This window comes from Apodemus sylvaticus, chromosome 10 (genome assembly GCF_947179515.1).
Source record: "Apodemus sylvaticus chromosome 10, mApoSyl1.1, whole genome shotgun sequence".
Lineage (NCBI taxonomy): Eukaryota > Metazoa > Chordata > Mammalia > Rodentia > Muridae > Apodemus > Apodemus sylvaticus.
This window is the reverse complement of record NC_067481.1, coordinates 23,687,503-23,697,456: the sequence shown is the minus strand read 5'-3', so window position 1 is coordinate 23,697,456 and position 9,954 is coordinate 23,687,503. Positions and strand designations below refer to the sequence as shown.

Here is a 9,954-nt window from a genome sequence, read left to right as displayed (position 1 = left end):
GGTATGCTCAGACACACGGAGGCAAAACACCCATACACATAAAATTAAATAAGTCTTAAGATAAAGAAATAGCTAAACACATGTACCAGCAGCTAACACAGAAAGAAAAACAAATGTTTTCAACTTTTGTGGATTGTGTGTGTGTGTGTGTGTGTGTGTGTGTAGAGTTGGCTCTAATAACCATAAAATAGAAATATTGTTAAAAATTAGGGAAAGAAAATATGCAACTACTGAAGAAGAGCTAGTTAAGGCTGGGGTAATCTTGTGGAGAAATAGCATTAAGTACATAAAAAAGTTATTTTCTAGGCTGGGACATGGATGGGGCAGTCTTAGAGGGGAAGAGAATATAATTATGAGTAAAATGTTTATATTTAACCCTAGGAGCTGTTAGTTTATTTTATATTAATATAGTAAGTTACCAGAAACTTAATTCTTTATAATGAAAGGAATATTTTTTAGCTAACAGCTCTAGAGGTTCAAGAACAAAGCTTTGTCTTCAGCTTCTGTAGGAAGCTCATGTTGGTGGAGGGCGTGCTGTGAAAGGGAGGAGTCACATGGTGAAGTAAAAAGTCAGAACACAGACGGAGGGGTCAGGATCACTGGGACACACAGCACTTCCAGAGGATTAGCCCAGATCTCATGAGAACTCCCTCCGTTCCTTCCAAGGGTGGTGCTCACAACGACACAATCAACACCTAGCAGGGATCTTAAAGATCCCTGTAACGAGAATTTTGGTTTCTTTGGAAAAATCCCCAAGTATTATAAGAATATACTTTAATTTTAATCCCAAGTGTGGGATATGGGAATGCTTCAGATTGTCCACAGCAGCTCCCTGGGATTTACGTTATGCCTTGGCGAGGGCGTGGTTTTGCCAGCTGTGCGTGTGTGATATTTGGAATTCTGGGAGTGCTTCAGAAGTTATATAAATGCTAAGCCCCTGAGAGGCAGGGTTACTGTTGGTGGGTTGTTGGTTGGTTGCTGTTAGCTGAGGTTTGTTAAGTAGTCCTGTGCAGAGAAGAAACAAAAGAAGACATTAGCTATCCTGATGGCAAAGATCAAACTGTCCCTAGGACCTCAATGCCCCTAATCAGCAGGAAGTAGTCTAACAATAGTGCCGCCCCCCTTGCCTTCTATTCTTTTTTCTCTCCTATCTAGTGTTGGAAGAAGAGGGGTGAGGAAGGGTGGAAGACAAAGAACCCACGAAGTAGCCGAAAGTCTGCTACAGGTCCTGTTACTCCTAAGCATAGCCATCCCAGTGGCTAAATTTCTAACCCACGGAACACAGTCAAAGCGCAGCCAAACCATAGCAGGAAGGAATAGTGGGTTGCCCTCAAGGAACTGGAGGAGGTGTGGCTGTTAGTGTGTCAGAAGGTAGCTGATCAAAGGCTGAATTGGGCTAGGGGAGGGACTTTAAATCGCATTCCGAGCATTGAAGGTAACTATTGTGAAATGTAAGCAGTTTTTGTTCTGTTTTGTTATTGTTCTGGCTGGAGTGTAGGGGATGATTGGTGATGGAATAAAAATCAGCAGAGAAACCACCAGAAAGCCAGCACAGTAATCTGGCGATGCTAAGGTGCCCGGAGTCAGGACAGAGCTAGATGGCATTGTGATAATTTTGAAGACAGACCAAGAAGCACCTAGAGACTAGCTGAGGGAAGGGAGGAGTCCATGGAAGAGAGAGGAGACAAGAATTATTCTTGTAGTAGTAAAACTAAAGGCACCTCACAGAGGGCTAGGCTGCCAGGAACTGTGGCTATATTCCCTTACACAACAAAATGGACTTTATGGAAATGATTAAGTCAAGGATACACAATCAGGATTCCGAGGAAGTTTTCTTAGAGCAGTGTCTGTGGAGAGCTGCTGTGCTGCTTGGCTGTCCCAGAATTCACTTTCTTTCTAATTAGCCAGCTGCTGCCATCCTCCAGGATCAATTCAAGGTTCATGCTTTCTAGTGACCCTTCCCTGACATGGCATTTTGATTTGAATACCTCAGTATCTGGTCCACGAACTTTGGTCCCTGATGGACACATCTGTGCTGTGAGTGACAGGAAGTGGATATGTCTTAATTTGGTTTGCTTTCAATATCTAGCATGTGTATGTGTGACATACTTTGCGCAACTGTGCTTGTTGAACGAACGGATGCCCCTTAGCCTCTGAGTTACAGTCTTGAGCAGTCCACACTCTCCTTTCCTCTTGGTAGGTGTTGCATCTGGAAGAAACTCAGGACTACTGGCTGAGGTGCCTATTAACCTAGCAAAGAGGATGCTCCCAGCATCCCAAGTATCTGCTCCAGAGTCCTGGCTCCTCTTCTCACCCCAACCCTGTATCCTAAACCTCTCCAGACCCTGAGCTTCCCATTTCTCAGCTTCTTTCCTATACAACACAGCCATTTTTGCTCTACAGTCTCCTGGTCCTCTCTTGGCCTCTTTATCCTGTGCTCCTCTTGGTTCTTCTCCCTCTTCCAGTCCCATCTCTTGCCCTTCTTTCTTCTCTCCCTCTCTCATTCTTCCCCTCTCTCACCTCTCATGGCCCTGTCTACTTTGCTGGCCATGTTCAGTCTGGTCTTTTCCAGATACCTCTGGCTCTTCTCTCTCTCATATCTACAATAAAAGCCTTCTCCTCAACCATACCTAGGAGTGGCCGCAGCCTCCCTTTCATTCTGCAAGATCCTGGGATTGGTTGTTGTGGAAAGATTTTGTAGTTGATACTCAAATGGACAACAAACCCTTGATGAGTCTTGTCTTCTGCTTGAAGGGGTTCTCTCTGCACTACCGCTTAGAACGTCTATTATCTCCTTAAAGGAGCTGTGCATTTCACCCCCTACCTTCTCTACCAATGCCAGAAGAACAGGGAGGGTATGGCTCCAGGGCTTTGCTTGTTTGACATTTAGTCGGCTTTCCCCCACACTCACATTTAGAAGCATCCTCACGAGTTACAGTCCAGTCCCTCAAACTTCCACAGCTGCCTGCCAGGACTGGGGTTGCTATTCCTGGAGGGTAAGGGAAGACGCCTGAAGGCAGAGAGCTAGTGGAGCCTCTAGCACACGGAAGGCCCTGGGCGTCGTGGATGCTCTTTACCTTTTTTGGCTCAATGAAATAATTTCTAGTTTGTTTACAAAATATTTAAAGTAATCATATATTATTTGCACAGAAGAGTTAGTCTCACGTGCACTGTTATACAGGGGCAGCAAATACTCTTTCCTTTTGGTTCTTAGTCCCCGGTGTCTCTGGGTTCACCTTGGGAGGTTAGCTTAGATGGCCGTGACTCACTTACGTTGTTGCTCAACCTGTATGTATTGAGCTTTAACAATTTGTGCCAAAAACACCATGTTAGGGTGGGGCTTACAGTAATAGGTAAGGCAGACCCTGTCATTCACCAGGATTATAATCTAGTTTAGATTGCACTGGGGTATGATTTAGTATCCCAAGGGAGTTTCAAAGTACATGGGTTGACAAAGGAGTCTCAATGCACATATGCATATAGATTGAGAAAGTCTCTTTTTAAGAATTAATGATTCTTGATATTAAAAGAGAACTTGGTTCTCAGTGTCTATGGAGGGGCACATTATAAAGTGTGTTATATATTAGGGTAGGGTTTATTTAGTATTGTCCCACTGAAATGGCAAGGGATTAGGGCTCAGATCTTGAAAAGCACTAGAGTTCAAATCAAGGATGCTGGCGTTGCTAGTTACCGTTTGGGATCACGGGCAATCCCAAAATCACACTAGGATTGTGTGATTTCCCTCTTTACCCCAGCTAGAGTACTAAGTAATGTCAGTTGATGTCTTGGGGTTACTTTGCTAAAGCAGCGTGGGGGAGGAAAGGGTTGGTTGGACATTGTGTTTCCTCATTCCTATATCACTGAAGGAAGTCAGGGCAGGAACTCGGAGGCCATAACTGACAGAGAGGCCATGAGAGGGCGTTGCTTATTGTCTCTATCCTTGACTTGCTCAGCTTACTTTCTTATAGCACTCAGAACCACCATGGGCTGGCCCTTTCCCATTAGTCACTAATGAAGAAAATGCCTACCAGTGGCTTGCTTATAGTCTTAGGGAGGCATTTTCTCAACTGAGGCTCCCTCCTCCCAGATGACTCTACCTTGTGTCAAGTTGACCTAAATTAGCCAGCACAGTTGGGATCTGTTGGAGAGATATAGTTACCTATATACTGAAAGAACACGGTCTTTAGTATTGATTACATATAAGCACTGGTGGGGGGGAGAGGAAGGCAGGAGATTTAGAGGTGTCAGTTTGGACCAATGCTGTCGTCTAGCAGACACAAAATAATTATAATAATTTTGATGATTTTTGCCGAGCTGTTGACTTTTGTCCAAGTTCTGTGGGGAGATGTATCATAAGTAGTCCTTAAGTCTTAAGAAGCAATATTATGAGAAATAAGAAAGAGAATGGGAAGCTTCCTTTTATATTGGGAATCTTATTTGAGATAATTTTAAAATTTCCAAGATTGAAACAAGTTATGGCAAGAAAGTCTAGACTCATTGTGTATCTTTAGAAAATGTAAGTTTGGGGCAATTAAGGACTTTTTCACCCAGACTACTCATACTGGTCCAAGTACACCCACCCAATTAAATAATAATTCTGACAAATTTTGATAGTTTGCATCAGTAAGAAAGTTTATTGATATTAGTAAATGAGAAATTAATAAGTAATTGAGAAAGTGTTCTTTCTCCACAAAAGAACACTTTCTGATAAATGAAAAGAAGAAATACAGAAACCACAAAACACCTTTTAGACCCTTAATTTCAAGGAGTGAACCTATTTCCATAGGCCATCAAGACAGAAGTGTTTTCTTGGACATTTTGTTTTCCACACGTCTGTGCAGTGGCCTGTGTGAAGAGACTCTTCTATGCAGCTTAAAAGAAGTGTTTCTTGGTTTCTGACTCAATCATAGACGAAAGGACTCTACCGTCAGGTGTCACCTCCTCAATAATCGTCTTGATCACTCTGGTTTTGTTAGTATCTGTGAAGAATAAAAAATAAATTAGAATTTAGGTGACAATATTTGCTAGGGATCCTACTACTAATAAGCTATTACAAAAGGAAGATTATACAACTTTTCCAGGTTCTGAGAAAAAAAAAAACCCAAGTTGTATATGGCATTTTCAAATATGATGTCTGTAATGTTATTAAAAACCTTACTCGAAATTTTCATTGTTTTAAAATTAGCTCTTGAGTTTAAAGAGCAACAAAACCCGTTGGAGAAAGTTAAAACTAATTCAGATTACCCCAGCTAGTTTCTGCTGACCTTGGGCCTTTAGACGATTGGTCGCCGCCACCGGACCCGGAAGAAGACTTGAACCCTCCGCTTCCGCTCTGGCCTCCGCTGGAACTTCCGCCACCGTAGCCGCCACCGGAACTACCGCCGTGACCACCACCGCTGGAACTTCCGCCGCCGTAGCCGCCACCGGAACTGCCTCCGTGGCTACCGCCGCCGGAGCTTCCGCCGCCGTAGCTACCGCTGCCGCCGCCGCTGGAACTTCCGCCGCCGTAGCTTCCGCCACCAGAGCTTCCGCCACCGTAGCTACCGCCGTGGCTGCTGCCGCCGCGCCCGCCGCCGTAGGATCCGCCTCCGGAACTAAACAAAGTGCGACGGTCAAATGCGGTCACTTCTAATAAGGAAGTGTCAGGTTGCGCTCCAGTGCAATATTGAGAAAGTATGATCCAGACACGTGTCTATTCGTTTCCATCCGTGCGCAACAGATATTTATACACAGAGCCCTAATTCCTGAAAACATCACTGCTCCCCTTCCCGCCTCTGGCATTTCCTTGGGTTTGGGCAAGCTTTGCTATGTTTGGAATTCTGAAGGAAAGCAATTGAGGGTATTTGCAGGTTTCCGATATTACCTTCCCTCTCCTTCTAGCAGGCTGCGGTAGGTCTGGATCTCGTTCTCCAGTCGGGTCTTAATGTCTAGGAGTTGTTGGTACTCGGCGTTCTGGCACTCGGTCTCGGCCCGAATCTGTTGCAGCTGTTCCTCCAGGGCGGAGATCTGGCTTTGAATCTGGGAGAGCTGCACGCAGTAGCGACCTTCTGTTTCTGCCAAGGAGGCTTCCAGCGATTGTTTCTGAGAAGAAGGTTTTATTAAGTATAATGAAACATGGCATTCAGTAAGATCTCATAGAAAGAAAGTAAATAGGATTCGTGCTTAATGACAGCTCTGCCACAGTTTGAGCGGGACTGCCTCCATGCGAACAGCTCCACCCCGCCCCCCACCCCCACCCCCCACCCCCACCCCCGCGCTCAAAGCTGCAATTTCGATTCTAATTTCTTTCCCCCAAGTCATTCTTAGCATGAAAAGTTGCAGGATAAAATAGAAACCAGTTTATAAGATTTAACGTACCAGGGCCAGCTGGGACTGGAGTTCGATCTCCAGACCCTGAACAGTACGTCTCAATTCAGTGATTTCACTCTTATGGCTGGACATTTGTTCAATGTTGCTGTCGATTTCTGTGGTGAGTTCCTTGCTCTAGAGGATAAAAATATAATAAATAAATAAATAAATAAATAAATAAATAAATAAATAAACGGAAAAAGAGGAGAACGTTTGGGCATGCTAAGAAAATCTCCATGGGCTTTGCTGAGAAGGGGCAAAACTTTGATTACCTTCTCATTGAACCAGGCTTCTGCGTCCTTGCGATTCTTTTCTGCAAGTTGTTCATATTGGTTTCTCATGTTGTTCAGCAGCTGAGTCAGGTCAACCCCTGGGGCGGCGTTCATTTCCACATTCACATCACCAGTGGACACATTTTGAAGGTCCCTCATTTCCTGTGTGAGGAGCAGTTAGAGCTAATGAACGAATGTACCACGACCGAGATCCGAGATGAGCTTTTTTTTTTCTTTAAAGGGATGGGGGAGGTAATTATGTAATTTTGTGTCACCTCTTCGTGGTTCTTCTTCAGGTAAGCCAGCTCTTCAGTCAGACTTTCGATCTGCATCTCCAGGTCAGCCTTGCTGAGGGTCAGCTCATCCAGCACCCTACGCAGGCCATTGATGTCGGCCTCCACGCTCTGGCGCAGGGCTACCTCATTCTCGTATCTGAAACAAGCAGAATACAAACACTGGATATACAGGAGAGTGAAATTATACCTGGATAAAGACCGATTACTATACACATACAGATTTGGTTTCATATCATGGCAACATTTGTAATATATGAATTCATGTAGGAATATTAATTAATAGGTATGAAGAAGGCTGTCACTTTAAAACACATCTTCCTTTAACGAGTACCCAAAAGATATGATTACAATTAAGAAACCTTTTAACAGCTCAGCACTGTTTTACTCTGCATGAGTTCAGGAGAATGTAAAAGCTGTTGTGGGCATCAGGAGCATTGTTGGAAGCCCCCGCTGTATTTGTGACCACATCCCTGTAGCTTACTTCAGCCTGAAGTCATCAGCTGCCAGTCTGGCATTGTCAATCTGCAGCAGGACGTTGGCATTGTCAGTTGTCAGGGTGAGGATCTGAGGGGAGAGACAAGTTATTGGAAAGATCAGGTGGGCTTATGGCTTCATAGGTTGGCATAGGCTAGTTGCATTTTATATAGTTCTCTTCCAAACATCTGGAGGTTAATTGAAGCACAGACAGCCACCGGCTTGCCCACGTTTCAGGACCTTTATGGCTGTGACTCCTTTCTGAGCACTGGCTGGGGTTGTGTTATTCCTGCAGCTGTGATCCTCTCCTTAATAGTGTGTGATTTGTTTGTACTGCAGTGAACTTTTGAGTGACCCACGTTTGCATCTGTGTTTAATTTGTTATAAATACTTCTAGGGGTGAATTTATAGACATAGTTGACAGATTCCCTAGAGACAAGGGAGAGTTTGTTGGAGAGTTGGCAATGTTAGCACTGGATATGGCTTGTTTCTAACTGTAAGTGAGCCATATATACACCCATATATGAATCTATATGACATTCATTTAAAATTATTTTAGCTCCCACATTTATCTATGATCTAGCATATTTTAACTCTGAACTCATATATGTCTGTAAAAGCCTATAAGGTCCTCAGTGGTCCTCCATTCTGGAAGACAGGCAACACACATGCTAGATGAAGGTTGGCATGGCCATTCCTTCATAAATATCATTGATGAGACCTGGCTACACTAGACATGAAAGGTTAGCAGGTAAGACAGCGCTGCTGCGCCGCACTCAGCTTAGTTTCGTCTTCATTACAAGCACAGGGTTGGTGGGAAACCGGAAGTTGAAGCGCCTTACCTGCCCTTTAAGGTCCTCAATGGTTTTGTAGTATTTGCTGTAGTCCCGCGGCTCTCGCTGGCTTGAGTTGCCATGTTTCTCGTACCACTCCTTGATTTTACCCTCCAGCTCATAGTTGGACTCTTCCAGAGCCCGGACCTTGTCCATGTAGGAAGCCAGGCGGTCGTTCAGGTTCTGCATGGTCACCTTCTCATTTCCGGAGAGGAGGCCACCACCATCTCCTCCAAATCCGCCGCCGAAGCTACCTCCACCGAAGCTGCCTCCACCGAAGCTGCCACCTCCAAAGCTGCCTCCTCCATAGCCTCCACCATAGCTGCCTCCTCCATAGCCTCCACCATAGCTGCCTCCTCCACAGCCTCCGCCAAAACTGCCTCCTCCATAGCCCCCATAGCCACCTGATGAGCCCCCAAAGCCACCCGATGAGCCCCCAAAGCAACCTCCACCAGAGCTCCCACGGCTAAAAGAGCCACCGCTGAACCCCCCTGAGCTAAAGCCTCCACCAAAGGAGCCTTTGTTGCTGGAGACTCTGATGGATGACCCACCACCACCTCCTCCTCCACTGCGGGAGGTAGAGTACTGCTTGCTGCTGGAGCTGCTGAGTCGAACAGACATGGTGGTGTAGTGTAGCCAGGGAGTGCCTGCTACCACGGACAGTGCCGAGCCTTTATATACTGAGAGGGCGTGTCTCACAGGTGCTAGGGTTTGCTTACTTGCATGGTTTTCTTTTTGCCAGCTTAGCATCTTTGGCTTATGATTGCATAAATTATCTTCAGTAATAACCAATACCTTTTCAATGCTTTTGAATTTGCCCTGAATACAGATGGGAATTTTTTTTATGTTGAAACTGAAAATGGGTGGAGTTCAGATGAGTACATCTTACCTTTTGAAGACCATTGATTAACTATTAAAAAGAAATCTAACTTTTCTAATGTTAATTTAGCTTGTACTTAGTACTTGCTAAGTTCAAAAAGTAGAACTTTACTCATAAATTATAGTTGAAATAAGAATTTTTCAAATTCCTGTTTGAGATAACTTTGAGAATTGTAGTAAGTAGCAAGTGTGCTGGAATTGAACTCTAAGAAGGATCTTGAAGTAAGTAAAAAAAAAAAAAGGATACGCTGAACTATTTTATTAGTGTTAAGAAGTTGCCACATTTAAGAAGCACAATTTTGGAAATTATATGAATGTATATATAAATATATATGTATATATGATATGTACTATATACATTTATATATATGATATATCACATATACACATAAGAGATTATATATGTGTATATGAGAGTATATTCATATTTTTTTGCTTAGGTAACTATACATAGGAATGACTATGGAATCTTCAAATTCTTGACATAAAATCATGAAGTTATTCCATGTTGCTTCATACTTTTAAATTCATGGTTCAGGTGCATGTGAAGACCATGGTGCAGAAATTCTAAGTGCAGGAAGTGGGGAACTAACCTGAAGTGCCTTAAGCTCTGGCGGATTGCAAAGAGAAGTTTATTGCACGAGAAATTTTCTTATAGCAACATAAATCCAGGTTACAGAATGGCACTTGCTTCAGGACTTATAGGCCAGACCTGCGCCTCTGTTCCCAAGCTAGACTTTCATTCTCAGTAAGCAAGAAAAACATACTTCCCATGGGTACAGTGTGCCCAGAGTTCAGTGGGACAGTATCCAGGGAAGTATTTAATTGGGACTTTATATGACATAAAATTAT

General features: G+C 43.8%; 1 protein-coding gene across 1 annotated transcript; it reads right to left on the bottom strand.

The window, feature by feature from the left end:
• Positions 1-4,619: 4,619 nt before the first annotated feature.
• On the bottom strand, positions 4,620-8,844 carry Krt10 (keratin 10). Its single transcript, XM_052197046.1, has 8 exons — positions 8,233-8,844; positions 7,398-7,480; positions 6,896-7,052; positions 6,621-6,782; positions 6,358-6,483; positions 5,864-6,081; positions 5,245-5,594; positions 4,620-4,979 (listed from the first exon to the last, which is right to left on the bottom strand). Exons 1-8 carry the CDS (start codon positions 8,842-8,844, stop codon positions 4,873-4,875), a joined length of 1,815 nt encoding a protein of 604 aa, XP_052053006.1. The 3' UTR covers positions 4,620-4,872.
• Between the last annotated feature and the right edge of the window lie 1,110 nt (positions 8,845-9,954).